The sequence below is a fragment of the Nicotiana tomentosiformis genome, chromosome 2 (assembly GCF_000390325.3).
Source record: "Nicotiana tomentosiformis chromosome 2, ASM39032v3, whole genome shotgun sequence".
NCBI classification, from domain to species: domain Eukaryota; kingdom Viridiplantae; phylum Streptophyta; class Magnoliopsida; order Solanales; family Solanaceae; genus Nicotiana; species Nicotiana tomentosiformis.
Genome location: NC_090813.1, coordinates 74,314,166 through 74,334,981, shown reverse-complemented (window position 1 = coordinate 74,334,981; position 20,816 = coordinate 74,314,166). Strand labels below are relative to the sequence as shown.

At 35.4% G+C, this 20,816-nt stretch overlaps 2 protein-coding genes across 4 annotated transcripts; both read right to left on the bottom strand.

The window, feature by feature from the left end:
- Positions 1-371: 371 nt before the first annotated feature.
- On the bottom strand, positions 372-3,488 carry LOC104099866 (uncharacterized). The gene has a single exon (XM_009606995.4). The coding sequence runs from the start codon at positions 3,403-3,405 to the stop codon at positions 565-567; it is 2,841 nt and encodes a 946-aa protein (XP_009605290.2). The 5' UTR covers positions 3,406-3,488; the 3' UTR covers positions 372-564.
- A 2,902-nt stretch (positions 3,489-6,390) lies between these two features.
- LOC104099865 (probable ubiquitin-conjugating enzyme E2 24) lies at positions 6,391-17,828 on the bottom strand. Of its 3 annotated transcripts, none has more exons than XM_009606991.4 (10): positions 17,324-17,828; positions 15,046-15,401; positions 14,492-14,925; positions 11,561-13,038; positions 11,076-11,213; positions 10,365-10,799; positions 10,203-10,266; positions 7,714-7,853; positions 7,121-7,432; positions 6,391-6,903 (listed from the first exon to the last, which is right to left on the bottom strand). In XM_009606991.4, exons 4-10 carry the CDS (start codon positions 13,004-13,006, stop codon positions 6,667-6,669), a joined length of 2,772 nt encoding a protein of 923 aa, XP_009605286.1. In that variant the 5' UTR covers positions 13,007-13,038; positions 14,492-14,925; positions 15,046-15,401; positions 17,324-17,828; the 3' UTR covers positions 6,391-6,666. The 3 variants fall into 3 exon arrangements, with proteins under 3 accessions (XP_009605286.1, XP_009605288.1, XP_009605287.1); XM_009606993.4 differs by having other exon boundaries at positions 15,046-15,296; XM_009606992.4 differs by lacking the exon at positions 15,046-15,401.
- Between the last annotated feature and the right edge of the window lie 2,988 nt (positions 17,829-20,816).

The following is a 20,816-nucleotide window of genomic DNA, read 5'->3' as shown; positions in this document are numbered from 1 at the left end:
ATATCTTAAAATGGAGTAAAATCTTCACTGTTACACTAATAATTTTTTAGTGATCAACCCCTCAAACACATCTTTCTCCTTGCCTAACCACAACCCAAAGCACCAAGAGAAAAAAGAGAGAATAGCTTCTCTTGCGAAAATAGCTGATTAATTCATTTTAATCTGGTTATGTGGGAAAAGTTGCCAGTTAAAAACTTTTCTTAATGAAATGCCAGTACTTTACAACTTATAATTTGGGGAAAACAGAGTACTGCAGAAACCTGTCAATGCATCTAACAGATACAAGTCCCACTTAGATTGAAAATATTCACAGTGATTGCCGATTGGTAAGCAAAATTTTGCAAGCTAGCCAGTTCAGTAACAATAGCGTCTGAAAGAAGAGTTAACTACCAATATATAGATACTTAGTCTCTACCAGATGAATCATTCTTTAGCAGGCTTGAAATTAGATACTTCAACTATACAATCTTTGACATATAATGCAAGTATCGGAATCTAATGAAGCTCATGACAGGAGAACTAAAAGTTTCTTCAAAAATCAAAGATAAAATTTCTACTGACAGTTTATTCTTCTGTAATTGACTCAGTGCTGACTACAGGTACTTTCTCATATGTGGAACTCTCTCTATATCTACTGGGAAGAAAACAACGGCCCCCAAATCTCTGCTGCAAGAAAGTGAGTACTGCAAGAAGCAGACCCCCACAACAGATAATGATGTCCCAAGCAGTAGAATAGTAATCCATTTTTGGGTTTCCATAAATGTAATCAAATGACCAAGCATTGCCGTGAGCTCTGTAAAGATCATATACATGTGGCATTAGGCGCACAAGGGTGGTTCCTACATAGAAACCAGGGGTGAGAGCCTTCTCAGTAGTGTTACAGAACACATTGAACAGAATCTGAGGAAGCAAAAATCCATCCAAGATCAAACCGGCATATGTTTTGAGCTCCCCCCACAAAGTTTGCTGTTGGTAACGAAAATGAAGGGAATATTCAAGCTTCATCTGATGAGGATTTCTTGACAGATGGAGAAAATAAGCAATCAATCCACCACAAATATACATTGGCAAAGACAAATACAGAACCTTTTTATCAGATATCCAGGAATTTTTGGGGATCTCATCACCTGCTCTTGCAGACCATATGAGTTGGAGAAGACGGAATTCCAACAAGAATGCTATCATCGTCATGATTCTAATTAAAACCTCATTTACTTCAACCCATCCATCATTACCAAAGTAAACATTCCGCTTTTTTCGGTTGACCAAAAATAAGGCTTCAAAGTTTAGCAACAGAGGGATCATGTGTGCCAATGTGAGTACAACTAGCATGACAACAGAGATAAACGGAAGCACACTTGGGTTTTTTTTCACATAAAATAGCTGCAGACCCACAAAGATGCATGCAAGTGTGTTGGAAATTAGAACCATGGTCATTTCCAGATCCATTCTCCATATGGAATTTCTGGCTTGGTCAGTGTAGATCGAATTTGATATAAGTTCCAGAGGTTCAAAGTAAAGAGGATCAGACTTTGTTCTCATGCTCTCAATGGTACCTCTAACACCTGTGCGGACTTTAGCGTTCAGAGGCGGGTACTGAATATTAACTAGAATTTCACAGTCCAACGATGAATTTTTCTGTGAAATCCCTTGACGTGATGAAAAATACATACAGCCAACCATGCAAAGATGTCCACTCCTCGAATCATATAAACCTTCAGCAGAAATTTCAATTGTCATAGGAGTATGATCAACACTGTACAAGAACTGAGGTGGAGCAAAAAAGTGAAGCACATAGCTTACATTGACCACAGTACTTTGATTGTCGTTCAATTTAACAGAAGAATCAGATGCACCCCGGTAAAACTTATCCCCCACAGACAATGGTGCTGAATAACTGAAAATTTCTGTTTTTTTCTTATTCCTCACCATCATATCAAATCGCATATCAGATGAATGAACATCGGGATACTTCCCTCCATTGCCTTTATAACTCATTGCCTTGGCACAAGACCTCGTCACATTATCAATCACAGTATACTCATATGTCAATCCATCAAGCCTGTTAACCAGATTTCTTAGACTGTGCAAGGCAACTTTACCGTAATTGCCTTTTTCATTTGAGTCTTTTCTTTTCCAAATCTCCCCAACAACAACACTCCTCTCCTTCAAGGTCCATTGCTTAGGCAATCTCAAACTCAGCCTCACAACACAATCCCCAACAAAACCCTTTTCAGCTGCTGCATCACTTCCATTGAAAATCCGGCAACCAATCATGTCAACTGTTTTCGTCTTCTCATCCCACTTCCCTTCAGCAACCAATGTTTGATTTATCAAATAAGTTGGCCGAGTGCTCACACCATCACCAAAGCTTAACAAGAATCTCCCTCTCCCATTATCCCCGCACTCAATCTCATTAAACCATATCATCGTCGGCCTAAAGTTTGACACATTACCACCAAGAAAATCACAATTCCCATTACTACAATTACCCAAATACATCATTTCCATAGTCCCAGCACGACTTATAACTGAGCACACACTCCTATCTGGGTTGTCTATTCCCAACGAAACATTAGACGAATCACCATATTCACTAAACCCATGATTCTCAACTTCTTTATTAATCAAAGTATACACATAATTTCTCAAAGACAAACCAAGTATTTCAACAGGCTTAGTATATGCATTGTTATCATTCACATCAATTCTTTCCAACGTACCATTAACAACACTACGCAAAATATCAGACGAATTGAAATAAACCAACTTAAGAACAACATCAACAGAACTTAACTTCCTCATACCTGATCCCACCATACAAAGCTTCCCAGTACCCGAATCCCAGAAACCCGAAACGCGAAACTCCCTCGAATACCCGCCGCCACCTCTGGTAGGAAACCTAGGTGGCCGGTTATAAACTAGCCGGAGTTTCCGCCGGTGTACAAAATCACCAAAAAACTCAGGACCAACACTTCCTGCGAACCTCAAAACACCTTCAAGTTTAAATATTTTACCATTTTGGGTCGGATAAACATTTTGGGTGTAGAAATTTAGGGTTTTCGGATTGAATTTTCCGGCATTTTCAACCGGCGCGTGTACGTACGCGTTGCGAAGAGTGAGGAAAATTGGGGTAGCGTTAAAAGGGGTTGAAGCTTGGCTTAAAGGGGTGCTGGAAACGACGTCGTTACAGTATGGTGAGTATGGGATCTGAGGGAGTTCGGAAACTCCAAGGGAGGAGTTAAGGGAAAGGAGAAGAAGGAGTAGAAGAAGAAGAAGAGGACTAAATTGGAATTTGGGTGATGGGGATGTTGTAAATATGGAAAGTTTGAATCTGGAGCTAGGGTTTTGCAATGGAGATGGAGCTGAGGAATTCTCCATTGTTATGAGGTGTTCATGGAGCATAGTGGAGAGACGGAGACTTCAATGGTTGATCAAATAAATATTGCTGACATTTGTATACACCTGAATCACAATCTCATTTCCTTTTTTGGATACCTCAATTGTCGGTTTGCTTCTTTATTTTATTTTCTATTTTGACTTTCGATTTTAGAATTATGATATGATACTAATAATTAATTTTTTTAATAATTATGTTATCCAAGAAATTTCTGTTCGTCAAGGCTTGAACATATAAGAAAAAAATCTTTGCATTTTTCTCTCGGATGATATTTGAACTTGAAACTAATATAAAGTAATAAACAAATAAAACAGTAGAAAGAATTCATGAGAAATTAAGGTTCTAATTATAATGTAGACAAAAATTAGGTTATTTTATTCCTTATGTTTATACCTTAACGACCAAATTAATTACTTCATATCTATACTGGTGGAAGCATCCAAGTAGAATAGTCGTCCGTTACTTACTATGTCAGTCATTAAAAACAAGAAACAAAGAATGAATGAAAGAGCATATAACTTTTATCATTGTGCTTTTATTAGGTACTCCCTCTTTTTCAATTTGAATAATTTAATTTCCTTATTAGTTTGTTCCAAAATTTGAAAATAATTTTATTTAATTTATTTATTTATTTTTACCTATTTTACGTTTAATGAAAATTTTTATAGCCACACAAATGTTATGGTCCCACAAAACTTTTGCCCTTGAGCTTTTAGGACCACATGTTTTAAAGTCTTTTTTTTCCTTTAGCTTTATGTCAAATCAAATTACATCATCTAAGGGAATATGTTATTCTGTTATAATTTTTTTTGTTATGATAAGACACTTTACTTTTGTGCAGTGAGATGTGTGAGATTTATAGCATGTTTGGCCAAATTGGAGAAATCAGCTTATTTTGAAAAGTGCTTTTTTTAAAAGCACTTTTGGAGAAAAAAAGTTTGTGTTTGACTAATCACTCTGAAAATCACTTTTGAGCAATAATTTGTGTTTGGCCAAGCTTTTCAGAAAGTGCTTTTAAGTATCAAATTACGAATAAGGGCATGAATAAATTTACTTAATAATTAATATTATAAGTAAATAAATAATCTTAAAAAATTATTATTACAGGCAATAATTAAATATTTTTATTTTATTTAAGTAAAATATGAAAATAAAATTTAAAAGTACTTAATTCTTTTATTATAAGTTAAATGTATTAAAAATCATTCACCAAATATAAAAGCATTTACCCCTAAAGTCATTATATATTAGAAAGCTATCCTAAAAATAATAAAAAAATATTTATACATTAATATCCTAAGTATTAGGTTTAACGGTTATTTTGTATATACTATATTTTGTTAAGGGTATTTTTGGTAAGAAGAAAAGTCAAAACTGCTTCTGCTTCTGCTTTTGGGAAGAAACTACTTTTTTCTGCTTCTTCCCAAAAGCACTTTTTTCCCCAAAAAGGTTTGGCCAAACACCTCAAGGTAGGGAAAAAAAGTGCTTTTGAGAAAAGAAAAAAAATATTTTTGGCCTCTTGAGAAGTTTGACCAAACATGCTATTAGACATCTTCGATCCCTAATTTATTCAAAAGATAAATAATTTGATATTTGAATAGAATAGGTCTGAACAAGGCATAATAGATAGGAGTATAAAGAATTATCTATGGGTGAATTTCTAGTTATGATTAAATCTTATACTAGAAGAAATGGAAATAAGAAGGCTAAATATAGTTGAACAATTAAAAGAGATAGAGAACAACTTATTAATTTGCATTTCAATAATAACGTAACATACTTGAAGCTTTTGACCAGATTCTGAAGTAAATTAGATTGCAATAGACGTTCCTTTTACGGTTTGAATTATTTTTGGTTTTGGTTTTACTTCTCCTTCAATGTTTCTTTGATATCAGTCACGTAGGTAGTTGAAAGGAGGGAAAGAAATGAAATCATCCTAACCTTAATTTAGCACTTATTTTTCTCAAGTGAATTTTTTTTGTCACATTAATTCTTCGCAACATGTATTAATATTTTCTTATTCTTTCAAAAATATTATAATGGATATATTTACAATACAATCTAATGTAAAACTAAATATTCAATGATGCTTTATCTATATGTGTGTTGAAAAATTGGTTTTAGCTAATACACAGTTATTCTTTAAAATTGCACTTCTTAAGAAAATCAAAAGTAGTAGGACGAAGTCTAGTGCTTAGAAAGATATGAGTAAATTTAACGCTCTGCATTCCCCAAACTTCTTATTTATTACTCCCTTAATCCCAAAAATAAATATCTAATTGTCAGTGTAAATTGGAGTACTCATGTAAATATTTTTAACATATTTATCACATAAGAAACATTTTTAAAAATTGTAGTAGGAAACCTAATGTATTGGAGTACATCTCTGTTTTAGTATATTTTATCCTTCTATTTTATTTCAACGAAATTCATCGGCGAGATTAGCAAAGACCATTAAGTTGATGTATGTCAGTGTCACTATTGCCAACATGTAACTTAACAAGATAGAAACCGGGCTTTCATAAATCAGTCTCTCAACAATCAGTATTTCTTATGAATAGTAGGGCATTGAGGGAGAACTTATCGACGACAAAAAAGACGAGATTTCTGTTGGAGAGTCCCTGACGCCACGAGTCAAATAGAATTGAAAAGACTTTTTTTCCATTCCGTCGCAGAAGAAAAAGTATATCGAATGATCGATTCACCATTGTGAACATTAACCTATTTAAATATAAACATATACAAGGGGGAAAGAGAGTAGAATGACAAATGCTTAGGAGTTTTCCACCACTCTAATAAGGACCTAAATAAATCCACCTAGTGATGGAGACGTGATTATAACCTTCCATTTCCTACAACCCAAAGCTGAGCCAGCCGTTGCAAAAAGTTGGTGTTTTACTATCTGCTATACTTTGTACCTTTATGCATTTTGGATACAAGTGGTAACCAAAACATGTTGAGACAAGTTCAAAACAACTGGAGAACCATAGTAAACATCAATCTCAAGGTTCAACCATTTATTCAAGCTGCAATATCTTACAAAATGTAATGCATATATACACAAATATGGTTCAAATACTCATTACTCATACATACCCCAACCCCCCTCCCCCACAAACCCACCCACCCCTACCACAACAAGCCCACAATACACATTTGCACACTTCAAATTAACACGAAAGCGGCCACATTAGGGCCAGTTCAAATGCTGATATTGTACATATACCGGTAAGGTTGTTATTTATTACATAGGTGCATAGCTACACTTAGTCGGACAACTGACTGCAATCGATACCTTTGTCAGCGAATGCCTCCGCGAGTTTAGGGAAAAGCTTGCCAAGCATAATCTTGAACCCTGTAGAGCTTCCTTTTATCGGTTCTTGGTCCTGGCTTTTGGGTTGAAATGCAGAACCAACTGGTGCACCATCCATATACGCCTTACAAGCTAATAAAATGTGCTTCCATCTTTTACCAAAGTGCTCTTGCACGAGTGCCTCAAAATGCTGCAGCATAATTGACCAAGCAGATCAGAAACTTCCATATTAAAAGGGAAGTGCTTCTACATAGAATTTTGGAATACAAAAAGTCTTGGTGGTAATTTGAACTTTAAGTCACCAGAGACTAAATTCCGTTTCTTAAACATGTTACATTACGTGGTTTTATCTGAAATCTAAATATGATTTAAAGAAACTCGGAAAACTTAAAATGTAAATCATCTACCTTAGGTGGCTTGTTGAGTTGGTATAACATGGACTTGCAGGTAACAAGGAAAGCATTTTCATTATAGCTGACTGAGTTCTTTTCACCATCAGCTTTTCCAATCTGTGCATCATATCCAGCCTCGTTGAAATAAGGCTTTTCATTGAGCACAAGAGCTTGAAGAGAGAGGAGAACTTGTAGAATCGTGGAACTTTTGGGGTTCCATAGTTCATTTCCAGAGCCCGTCCATGTATTTAAGAGGCTAAGACAGACCTTTCCTGACTCATACAAGTTGGGATTGACACGAAGCCCGCCAGAGTGATAGTAGACCATCTGCACAATTTAATTTTCACAAAACCTAAATAAGCTTTAACGAGAAAGTGTATACTTGATTTCACAAATCAGGAAACAGATGGATTTCATAATTGGATGGTGGAGTTCGACAATTGGATGCCTAACATTGCATAAGAGATAATTAATAAATATGATCTGAGCATTCAGCTTCCAAAGGTAAGCAAATGCTCATTTCTATCATTCAGCACATTGTGGAAATATGCAATAACTTGTGCATCATATTAGATGTTACAGATTACAAGCTACAGAGATTTACTTACAGGTGGCTCATGAGGATATTCTGAGGGTAGGTAAATATCAAAGAAGAAGACTCCATCGTGATATGGAGTCCCAGGTGCACCAATAATGGCTGCTCGCAGCAAATCCATTCTTTCCTCACAGACGCGTACATAGATCGTTTCTGTTTCAAGTTTTAGTAAAGCCAGTGAAGACGAACAGATAAAGAAATGCACCATAAAATCATCTAGTCAGTGATAAGAGGTTTCTTGTTGATACAATCAGATATAGTACAGCAAAAAGAAGAAGAAAAAAAAAAGGAAAAGACAATGCGCAGTAAGTTGTGGTAAATTTAGTGTCTATCTCAACCCCTCTCCCCCAAATCTTTCCTATTCGAGCCATAATTACTGATCATTTGTTTACTTTTTCAAACTTAAGTTGGAATCTTTTGATGTGTTGCATGTTCATAAAATTATCGTCACTCGGAACTTTCCCCTTTCCTGAGGGGAAGTCATTCTGTTTTAACAGCTATCATGTTCATAAAATTATCGTCACTCGGACCTTTCCCCTTTCCTGAGGGGAAGTCATTCTGTTTTAACAGCTATCAACCAAAATTACATAAAGTTAGTGAGTTAAGGAAAAGGAGAACTTCTTGAGAAATTGATATGAGACAGAGGCGCTATTACAAAGAGCAAAGACAAAATAATTGGCACATAATATCATAAACGGAAAAGGGTCAAATATATCCCTCTACTATCGAAAATTGTTTAAACTTACCCTCCGTCTCACTATTGGGTCATTTGGGACCCTACCGTTATATTATGGGTTAGATTTGCCCCTATTTTTGACGGAGTGCCACGTGGCATCTCCTTATTAAAAGACCCACCCCAATTTAATCTACCCGTTACCTAACCCGAAGTCTTATTTGGTAACCGTTCCTTAATAGGTTTCTTCTTCCTCATTTCACATTTCACAACAGTTTTGTTTCTATGGCTACTGATTTGCTTTGCTTTTTCTTTTTACTTCATTGGAGTTGCTTTCAGTCTCATTAGGGCTCTTCCCCCCCCCCCCTCTCTCTCTCTCTCAAACTCTCCATTCATTCTGGGCCTAGAAATATTTTTTTCCAAAACATTAAATTCGCCTTTAATTTGTGAAATCTTAAACAAATGAAGCTTCGTTTCCGCTGCCAGGTTTGTTTGAAGTGGAAAAGCTGGAAGGCTCAGCTTTGCTTCAAAAGGATAATTGATTAATTCAAGTGTTAATTTTTTTAGATCTATTTTCTTTTTGGGTTTGAGTTGGTTACTATGATTCTGTTGTTTGTGGGATACTGTAATTTTAATTAGCTGGGAATGCCGGAAAGTGTAAATAAGAAAAGAAGCTTTATAATCAGATCCAAAATGTAGAGCGTGCAGTTTGAAAATTTCGTGACCTCCATAGCCGGACCTTCAAAGAGTTCGAAAACTGAGATTACAAAAAAAGAGCGTCGGGTATGAAATTATGAAAGAGTTGAGCTGCGTTTCTTCTTGAAATTATTATTTAGAACATTGTTGGAAAGCTGGTACGTGAAGCAAGAGCTAAAACTCCATTAGAACTCCATTGAAGAAAGCTTTGAAGCTTAGCTCAAAAATGGGTTTTAAAAATGTGAACTATTTCTAGGGGGTGTTACTGGATTTTGTTGGGGATCTCTTAGGGAGCTTATATCTCAAATTATGACAAATTTTGTGAAGATTTAAAGAAGTTGGGTTGGAAATTTTGAGCAAGAATCAACAAAGATGGAAGAACAAAGCTAGTTTTCCAGATTTATGCACAAGCCAGATTTGGTACCCACTTTGCGCTCACTAACGGCTAACCAGCTTTGTAGTCGTGCAACGGGTCGGATAATGGATAGTGAGTTTTGAACCGGATAGATTAAATTGGGGTGGGTCTTTTAATAAGGAGATGCCACGTGGCACTCCGTAAAAAATAGGGGCAAATCTAACCCATAGTATAACGGTAGGGTCCCAAATGACCCAATAGTGAGACGGAGGGTAAGTTTAAACAATTTTCGATAGTAGAGGGATATATTTGACCCTTTTCCGTATCATAAACATTAAACCTACAGTGGCTCCCTTTCTTTCTAAATGTACAGATGAAAAATAAAACTTGTGGACTGCCATAAGGGCATTACCATCTGACTTCGGTACATGAACTACAGAACAACTGATATTTATCATATATTCCATAAGCTACAGAAGAGGAATATATTTCAGGAATTAAAATTCTAGTTGCCGAGTGTGCAATTTCTCATTGAAAGTCTGGCTTATATCTTTTTACATTTTTCCCTCGTCTTTGTTCATTTCAGTAGCTTCAGCATTCCCAGTGTGTATCTTTCTAAACCCCCCCCCCCCCTCCACCCCCAATTCAACGATCTTTCGCCTCAACAAGCATGGCTCATACTTGCCAAAAGACGTAGATAGGCACAGTAAACAATAGCAGAAAGTAAATATCACATCATTAGACAAGCTTAAACCAAAAAACAGGTTGAAATTCTCACCAGGAAGATCATGTTCCAAAATGCTCCATTCTTGGTGGACCTTCTTCAGCCAACCTCTTTTCACCTGTGAAGTAATAGAAAGATTAAAGAAGGGAGAAGAGCGTAGTAGAAATAACAACTAGCTGTCATGTTCACTTGGGAAAAACTAAAAATAATTTTGACCTGGGATAACTGCGCCTTTCCAGCACCATCTGCGAAATGGTGGTCTGAGAAACCAGTGACCATATCAAACTGTCTAAATTCTTCAGGGAGCTTGCTGGAAGATGACAAAACATCATCTTTTTGATCCTCGGTTGTTTTCTGTTCTTGCTCTAGTTCCCTTTCAGACGAAGCCTTCACATCTCCTACCCCAAGTGTGGGAATTCCTGCATTCAAATTGCTAAGTTCTATGATTTCCTCCTCATTGGGTAACCTTGATTGCTTCCCTTCTTCTGATATAGCTTGGTAAGTACCAAACAATGATGAGCTCAAGGGACCAAAAAGACTCGAGGTGATACTAGAGAAAAAGCCAATAGCAGCTTGAGAAAGCAAACAGGAACTAGAATCCCACAAACTCTTGTTGCAACTTTCTCTATCGCCACCAAACTTCAGTAAGTCCTGAATTTCAAAATCTAACTCTTGTCAAACTTTCACACGAGAAGTTGAAGATTTTGAAATAAGGATATCTAATTAAATCCCTGCTATATTGAGATCTTATAATGTTGATGGCAAATAATCTTCTAACCACTTTTTATGGTTATTAGCTTATCTCCTATTGAACCATTTCCGGTTTTCCTTCCAGTTAACTATTCAAGTCATTGCTAAAATTTCCATTCTCAGACTTCTTGCAATAACAACTAAGGAACAACACATGGAGAGGGAATTAGACTTCACCTTTTCCTCAGGTTTTGAAAGTTGATTTTCGTTTGAACTCGTCTCCGCGCCTGATTGCTCAGCACTTTCACCAGAGGGTACAGTAATGGCAGCAGCAGTTTCACATTTATCTATTCGGTAGATCTCAAAGGGTGCAACCTATGAGTATCAATGAATGAAGACAAGATTTGAGCCAGTTCAAGGCATAAATCCAAGATTAGGAAGAAGTTTCTCGAATAATTTCAGCTCTAAGTACAATATTTGTTACTTTCAACAGTTATCACGTGAACCAGTATTCCTTAAAAAAATAAACCGTTTTGGTTGCAAACTTCAACTGTTTGTCACTTATCAACTTTCAGCCAAAAAAGATCAACTTTAATAAAACAATGTAAAAAGAACAGTAATGATATGATTGTAGGAAATCAGCAAAACTGGAAATGAAGAGAGAAGAAAAACAGTGTCTAACCCCTCGAAAAATAAAAGAATAGAAAAAAGAGTACCCTTACCATGCTTGTAAAACCAGTAGCCCATTTCACTTCAATGTTGCCATCTTTGAAGCTGACAATAATACCAATGCAAGATGAGTGATCATATCCGAGGAAATCTGAATTATCCTTTCTAGTATCAATATTCTTAAGCTTAGAGTTAATGTCCATGCCAATCTCAGAGAACATGCTCTTCCCATCAAGACTGAAAACCTGATCCTCACAAAACTTGCAAACCGCATCACCCAAACAGTATGAGTAGTCTGGATGGTCCATCAGTTCATACGCACTCACAATTTCTTCAGTTTGCTCTACCCTAAACTTATTTGGTTCATTCAAGGAAAAGGTTGTCCATTTTACCTTCACAGTCCGCTCCTTTGCGTCAACACATCTCACCACACCCCACCTTTTTGGACTGGGAACAGATGAGTCATCACACATTCCCTTCTCAAGCACGAACTGCTCTGGCCAAAACTCATGAGCGTCCACAATATTGACAGGAAAAACAGAATCCGAGTCCAATCCAATGGTCACGCTCCCATCCTGCCACAAAACATCAACTTTTGTCCTTGTCTTTGAAATTACAGCAACTTGCGGAACAGCTGAGCTCCTATTACTTTTCTGAGATGCCTTGTTTAGTCTATCCTCTTTCATTGCTCCACAGGGAGGTGAGCTTTGAACACTCTGCCGCAACATGTTCTTAGAGTCAGCAACTGGAAGTACACAGCAATCTCCAAGCTGCCACTTTGCATGGGAGAAGCAAGACAACAAGGTTAACTTTTCTGAGTCCTGCAAATTTGGGGGACTAGGCACCTTTTCACAACCAAGACTGCCATAGCCGATCCAGTCTACATGCACGATTCCAGCCTCCAATGAATAAATGGTACCTTGCTCTCTTTTGCCACTTCTTACACCACATAGCCAGTTGGCTGATCCAGAGGCAGATACAGACTGAACTTGAACCCTTTGTCCCGGGTAGAAAGGGTATTGCGGGTCTTCAACTAAATCGGAGGAAATTGGTGTGAGCATTTCTGAACCCTCTGCGGCAAATTCAGACTTCGCACCATCGTCAAAGAGAACTGTAACTTTATCGACTATCTTTTCCACTTTCCCAAGCCATGGACCCATCACTACATAATCCCCAACTGAAATTGGACGTATTTTCACAAGATCTTTTGAGTTAACATCTCGTATTTTTCTTCCATGAATATTTTCCAAGTCAACAATCATCTCAACATTGATCACTTTTCCCATCTGTCCGGATGGATCATTTACTGGACATACTATGTCCCCATACATAAACACTCTCTCAAAGGAGAGGAAGTCATCGATTTTACCGATGCTTTCCTCAAGACTTGAAAGAATTGAACAGGCATGTCCACCATACAGATATTCAACATAATCCTGATCGTCATAACTGCTGCTCTCGCTGAAACTATCACAGTCACTTAGAGAAGATGTATCCATAATGTGGAAACCAGTGAAATGTATTCTGCAATCTGAGAAACATTAATATATAAGCCAAGAAATGAAGGTTAAAAAGGCATAGTATTGGAATGGGAGTTGTCAATGAAGCTACAGCTAGCCTATATCTGATTCATGATTGTTTTCTCTTGGATTCTTGATCCTTAGATAGCTCAATTAATTTCTAGAGATAAACAACCGAGTGAAACTTTGACTTGAAAATTAACACATGCTTAAACCTAAATTATGATGCATTATGTTTATTCAGTAGCTCATATACTGTAATGCACAATACTTGTTTATTCAGTCAGTGGCGGATCTAGGATTTCAAAGTAATGGGTGCTCCACCATATTAGTGGATATACGTGTGTGTAGCATATAGTTATTGAGTTCAATTGAACCCAGACTTTTCGACACATATGTGAGCGCGCATGTGCATGCTATGTTGCATTTAAGATATTACCAAAATATACAACTATGTGAACCAAGTATAAATGTGCAACTATTTGTACCAGATGGTAACAATATCTAACATATAAACTATGATAAATATTATCTTTATTTAAAAATACCATTTATTCACAATTATTCTCGTTGTTTACTAATAACATCATTTCTTACCCTAGAGTTATCTCCAAAATATTAGTCTAACATTAGCCTTGGATTGAACATAAATTTTATGTACCTACACAAAATAATAAACAAAATTTTTATAGAAAAATATGTCATTATATTCAATTGACTTCTCAGTCTTAGAAGGCATATGAGAAAACAAAGAGATAATTACTTCTGGAAATTAAACAAACTATTTAGACCCAAGAGAGAAGAAATCCGCCAAAATTTCATCACAAGAGAAAGAGATCTTAACAAAAATAAAAAGCTCCATTCTGTAGTGGGAAAGAAGAAATATCTTCTGTTTTGGGGTGGTTTGATGGGGAATTAAAAAAAAAAAAGACAAAAGGACAAAAATCGAAAATTAGAAGGTTGAAGGTTCTCTGTTAGGAAAGAGGGTCTGATATTGGTAACTAAAATAAAAATGGAAAAAAGAAAAGCAAAGAGGGAGAAAACGAAGAAGAGACAATATGGTTCAAGGGGGGATCGATCTCCCGCAGATCAAACATCAAACACTGGCTGTAAGATTTGCTGCCCATACAACCAAAGCACCCATTCAGACTTTCAGTTCCTGGGTGCTAAGTCTGTTATTTAACTTATTTTCATCAATTATCAGTACTAATTCAGTGTTGGAAGTAATGGGTGCTGCAGCACCCATAGAGCCCCTACGTGGATCCGCCATTGTATTCAGTAGCTCATATACTCCAATGCACTATACTTATTCAGAATCGAGAACAATTGATGGGATGACTTGCAAAGAAGCAAATCACAACCATGATTAGCTTAACTAAACTGAACAAAGCACAATCCCTATTGGTTTTAGATGATATAGCTAAAGATAAATTACATGGACAAAAATGATGAGTAAAGACATACCACAAAGTCACTTGCAAATCCTTGCTGTGTGATCCAAACTTACAAACTGATATGGATCCCCTGCTGATGACGAGTATCAATTTTCCCACTTCCAACGACGACGACCGATGTATATTCCCAAAGATGAAATAAATTTCTAGGTCAATCTGTTTTGTAAACAGAGACCAAGATAGTATCTCCAAAAGGAGATGAATGCCAAAGGAGATTTGCCCTAAAGACAAATAGTTTTTTTGGAGTATGAACTCCAAAATGCCAAAGGAGATTTGCCCCAAGAAATGAACTGAAGTCCACTAGAAGAGTTGTGCAGAAAAGAATGTTCCAACTAATAGTGGTCCCAGTAGAAGTGCCGCTTCAGCTCTTCCTGACAGGTTGAAGAGGAAGTCCACCTTGCCAGATATATGGATCAACTTTTTGCCAACGGATGAAGATGAAACCTACAAAGAACCAAAAAACTATGGAACTTCACAATTTGCCAAAGGAGATTTGCCCGGCAGAGCCAATAGAGAGATGCATATGTAACTATAAGAATCTGCTATACTGTCAGGTCTACTTACTGCCAAAGGAAATGTTTTGGACAGTTGAGTCAACCAGAAATAGCTAGGTGTTCGATAAAATGTTCAAAATGCCAAAAAGATATCTTTTCTTGGGCAATGCTCAGTGGAGGAGGCTTCCCAGAAAATGTAAGTTGATGTGAGCCACTGAACTACATTGGGAAATCCTTGAAAGATATGTTGTAGCTTGACCATGGAACCCAACTTTTTTCTGAGTCAAACCAGCCTTACAGGTTTTAAAACTTTCGTGAAACCTGAGAGCAGAATAGCTGCTAATTTAACACAACACAATTGATATGTCGAGCAGCAGGAAGACCAGTTCGGCAGTTTCTTTTGACCAGACAACTACATAGTCAACACTGCAATAGAGATACGGCAACAAATTCTAAGATGACAAGTTCTCAAGAGTCCTATAGGATAATGAATCAGTAATTCCTTACAACATAGTCAATTTTTGCAATTTTTTTATTGTTAAAGGAAGTATATTGGTTTCAGCAAAAAGTGCTGTAAGAACTAAATTCTGCGAGTTTTTTAACATTATGACTTTCACTTCTTCCGGAAATATTTTTTCCAAAAAAATAACTAATTTTGTGTGGTCAACCGACCAGTGTAGTTAATTGGCAGCATATGGATAGTTCGACAACAAACCAATTTCTAAATGAAACTTGATTTCAAAGATAAAATGAGTGATGACAGAAATTGTATGTACAGTTTTACATTTAAGCTGCTATATGAACCTACAATAAAATCATTTAGAGCTCTACAGTTAATTGCTTACTAGTGCTTTTGTCCACTCACAACATAATTATCTTTAGCTAATTTTAAAACCCAAATACATGACCCTTCAACACCTCAAAATGAATTGAAGACCATATAAGGATCAAAGTTCTCTGGATAAGAGCACTAGTAAAACCAATCACTTCGATGAGCAGGAGAGAAATGCCTCCAAACATCATGGTATTTGAATGATCATCTCACATTTATACTCCCAATGATAAAAGCATTCATTTTTCTTTGTGTGTGAACACTTAGTTTGAGACTTCCCAAAGAGAAGAGATTCATACAGATCGTCTTTTTCTTGGAAAATAGAAATACTTCTTAGAAAGTGATGACATTCACTATATTAGCACAAGATGATACTGGAGTTTTCTTTATAAATTAAATATCTTAAGATGTAAGATCTTAAAAGTGGAAAAGACTCCAATGGTCTATCAGTCATCAATCACTGAATCATCTACGTGTTTGTCCAGAGTCCACCTCTTTGACATTGAGTATCTACTCTAAGTAGTTGCTTGTTCAGCTTTAACTTTGTTCTTCCACAATCTAATTCAATTTATTATTAGCCTAACTTTAATTAGTCTCATACCACACCCTTACCCTTTCTTGGTTCATTCGTCAAAGTTCAATACTTCTGTGCACCCAAATAATGTTAAGTTTTTAATATCGATGATTTTGCTTCCTTGCAATCAGGTGTTAAGCTTTCAAATGTGTTAATCCATGGGAGGTGACTAAAAAAGCTATCATCTTCTGATTCCAGTTCCCATTTTAGAAGTAAGCCGATCTACACATGAACAAAAATCATTGCTCCTAGATACCACGTACATGGCGCATCTAGCCTCAAGAGAGGATGTCACTGGTTTGACAATAGCTGGTACTGCACATATTCATGAACGCCCTCAACCTAAAGACCCTCTATTATTTTTCTTGTTTATCTACTCTGACTATATAGACAATATTCTAGATGTAATTCCATGACCAACGTGTGTGTTAGGAAACCAAGTTAAAGGCTACAGTAAACATCTATCCTGTGACTCCTTTTCCAGTTATATAATGGATGCACATCCCAAAGCATATCAACACTCAAACATAACCTTATCCTTGCATGTCCCTAAGCACTAACTAGAATCATCAGCCATCTAAAGAGGGAAAAACAATGAAATTCTTTTTACAACTTTTTAGAAAATCTACCCTCCAAAAATTTCAGTGAAAAAAATTTGTTAGACAAACTTCTTCAGCTTTGAATCAAAACTCCAAAATAAAATATCCTTTTGAATTGAAGGAGGTTGCAAACATGAAGCCTAAGAATTTCAACAAAATTCACCTTCACATAAAACAAATAAGAAAGATAAGTGTAAGACATATTTTCATCAAAGTAAACAGATACAGATGCTAGATAACTCAAACAACTAAAGGTTAAAAAGCAAACAGCAAAAAAGAGAAAAAAGACAGTAATAAGAGAAAAAAAGATAACAAGATTATAAGCAGAAGTTGAGAAAGTTACCATCTTGTACACTCTTATGCTCATATCGAACCAAAGGCACATCTAACTGAGGAACTCCCACAGAAAAAGCACAAGCTGAATGAAACTGAAGCAACCCCAGAAGAGAGTCTTTAACAAATTCTTTACTTTCTAGCAGTTTCCTGAGATAAATTCTTGCTTTTTCCTTCCAAACAAACAGTGATCACCTCAACAAAAGGTCCAAAACACACACACACCCCCAAAAAAAAGCCAAGAAATAAAGATTAAGGGAATTCAGAGAGGCAAATCACCTCCCTAAATTCCCATAATCCACTCATATTCAAACCGCACAAACATGGCAGCATGAAATGTTGCAAAATCACCAACCCCTTTTCTTTTTTCTTCCCTTAATTATCACCTCTCTTTATTTCTCTTCTACTATGTGTCTGTGTGTGCGTGTGTGTTTTTGTCTGTGTGAATTCTTGAACGTTAAATGGAGATTTTTGAGTAGTGTGCGTACTATTTTTCATAGAAAGAGAGCCAATTATAGATACAGGGTATTAAATAAAACCCCATATATACTTTTTAAGAAGAATATACCGTAGTATCTATGCTTTCTTTGTATATTGTATTCTCTACTCTTTTCTGCCGTATACAAGTTAACAGTCAACATCTCCAATTTACAGAACTACCCTTTATAGCTGTAGTAATCAATTATCACCTTGATCCAACTTGGGTTCGAGAGCATTAATTAATTTATCACTTTTTTCTTTTTCAAAAGATGGTGGTGTTTTAATATATTTTATTTTTTATGTGATGATTCTATTTTGCTGATCTGGCGCCCGGTGACTAATTTCGGCGTAGTGTGAGACCCATTAAAAGAAAAAAAATACTTTGTATAAATAATTTTTTCATTAATCTCGAAAACTTTTAATTAATGGTGGAGGCATTTTATCTATCACAATATACTCTTAGTAGTGTGATGATTCTATAATATGTTAGTGTGTGTGGCGGCCAAAGTACTTTCATAAACCTAAGATATCAATTTTATAACTAGTCCAAGTTTTATTTTTTTTTCAAAAAGAAAAAGTTATTGTGGTCAAATTGACATGTTTATTAAACAAATGATGTTCAATTCAATCTCTAATCAGATGTAGTTATCTTGATTACATATCACATTTTTCAAAAGGCCGAAGAACCTAATTGCTGTGTTTTTTCACACTTAGGAATAAGAATATGAATTTTATAAATTTGAACTTCATGACATTTTTTTTATCTCCTATAGTTGCGGTGATAATTCAAGTAAGAGAGTGACAATCTCAAACTTAGATATTTAACATCTTTGTATACATTATAACTCGATCATGTCAATGCCATTAGATTTATTAGTAACTAATCTTTCATAATAGAAAACCAAAGAATTTTATGAAGCTAATTACTAAGAAGAGATATATGTACATAATTAAAAGAATGCATTTGGTTATGAGATTTTATCCAAATGACATTAGAATTGTCCCACCTGGGTTTAGTTTCTCTAAATCCAGGATCTTCTTCTTTGACACTGTCATTTGAAAAGAACTGAAGTGAAAAAGACCAACTTTTAGGTTTGTCTCTTTTCTATAATTACTACCATTGGCGGAGCCACTTATAGTTGAGGGTGTCAGCTAATATTCCTTTACCAGAAAATTATACTATGTTGTTAGATAAATTAAAGATTTTATTTTGTAAATATCTTCTATTATAGATTAAAAATCTCTTGACTTCCGAGCATTTAACTTTTTATATTTTAACACCTCTTAATAATAATCTTATTCCGGCCACTGATTACATCATTCTTCAACTTATTATACTCCATCCACTAAGATCTTGTTGCTAGTTTCAAAATTTTAAATAGGCAACAAAGTGGGATTTGTTTTGGTGACAGAGTGGGATCTGTCTTCATATGCTAAGGTTTGACAAATGGCACTATCGTACTAGAAATCAGGCTTTTCGTGATTACTAAAGTCGACGTAAAAACTAAAAAATAGTCACACAAGTCGCCATTTTTCTTTCTTTTTTTTTCTAAGTTGGAGGACATGCATATTTTATTTCCGAATATTCCTTCAGAACATCGTTAAGTATTCTCTAAGTTTATTTACGAATATTCTGACAAATCTATTTTCATATGGAAACGTGCTACAAATGCAAAATTAGGTTTTCATATGTGCAACGGTGCGACAAATGGCAAGGAAAATCTCTCCATTGAAAGTCTTTTGAAACGCTATAAAAAATTGTTAACAACCATGTTTAATTTTGTTTTCCTTAATTCTAAACGAAATGTCTTGTTGCCTGTTGAAGACAAAAAACAATTCATAAGTTAAGTTTTCATAATCATTAACATGAGAATTCTCCAAAGAATTTTCATAAATGATAATATAATTAAACACGCAACTTTTCCCAATTGTCTTCCATAAACAAATTTTTTTTAAATTTATTGTAGATCTCATTTTTTTTAAGAATAAACCAAAATCAGAAGTAAACCCAATAGCCACCTGAGAAGTTACTGTGTCAATATGGCAATTTATAATACACGCCGATTGATAAACTTTGAGTCATATTTATTTTGGTATTGAATTGAATTGACTTAAGTTGATATACTAGTAAGATGCAAGGAGAAAAAGCATTTTTATTTTCGTGTTTCTTTCTTTTGCAAAAATTTATTTACTTTAGTAGTAATAGCTAAAACTAGACTTTTGTTCGTGAATATTCTCCTAGAGTATCATCTATATGTCAACTCAGTGAGCAAAAGGTATTTGGGTGGACAACTTTTTCAATGGAAATGTGAGCTTTTCATAATTATGGCTATGACATGTTAATGTTATGTTAGTTAAATTCCACACAATACTATTCCAGTATATATGTTTTGACAAAAAATTAAACTTGATGCATCAGAAAAGAGAACCACTTCTCTAAACAAGCAAACAGTTCAAAGAGTTAGAATGGAGACACTAACAGTATAGTTTCATGTGTTTTACCCTGTCATAACTCGTGTAAAACAAAATCAATTCAGTTAATTAACTATATATAGATAAACGTGTAACATACCTAAAAGTTATAGATTGTGGTTCAATACCTAGAAAGGAATGCACAGTGCATAGGTGATTGTTGTATGTATATCCGTTGCTAATAATTTATCGCTAAATTGCTCGTAGTTAATAAAGTTTTTTGATAATCTATCGTCAATCCGTTGCTAAGTATGATCAGTGACACAAATTTTTCTGTTTAGCTACAGAATTTGTTCGTCACTAATTTCTATTTTTTTAGTAATGGTTAAATCTCATTAATATAAAAGTTGTTAGTATAATGGAAAATAGAGTTCAAATAGTAATTTAATTCATGGGCTTAACTCTCAGTCAATCCAGCTTATATGGTCTTATCAACCAATGGAAAATCAGCTCTAACTGCTCCATTCAACACTACCAAGAGACATTGTTCCAAAAAGCGATCACCTTTTGTCTAGTCATAATTTGGTTAAATTAATCACACTTTTCTTAGT

Excerpts from the sequence above, each read along its gene's own strand:
- LOC104099866 (XM_009606995.4), bottom strand. The coding sequence starts at position 3,405 with ATGCTCCATGAACACCTCATAACAATGGAGAATTCCTCAGCTCCATCT.
- LOC104099865 (XM_009606991.4), bottom strand. The coding sequence starts at position 13,006 with ATGGATACATCTTCTCTAAGTGACTGTGATAGTTTCAGCGAGAGCAGC. Across the intron at positions 11,214-11,560 it reads CTACTGGTTTTACAAGCATG|GTTGCACCCTTTGAGATCTA; the intron begins GTAAGGGTACTC and ends TGATACTCATAG. Across the intron at positions 6,904-7,120 it reads AACTCAACAAGCCACCTAAG|CATTTTGAGGCACTCGTGCA; the intron begins GTAGATGATTTA and ends ATTATGCTGCAG.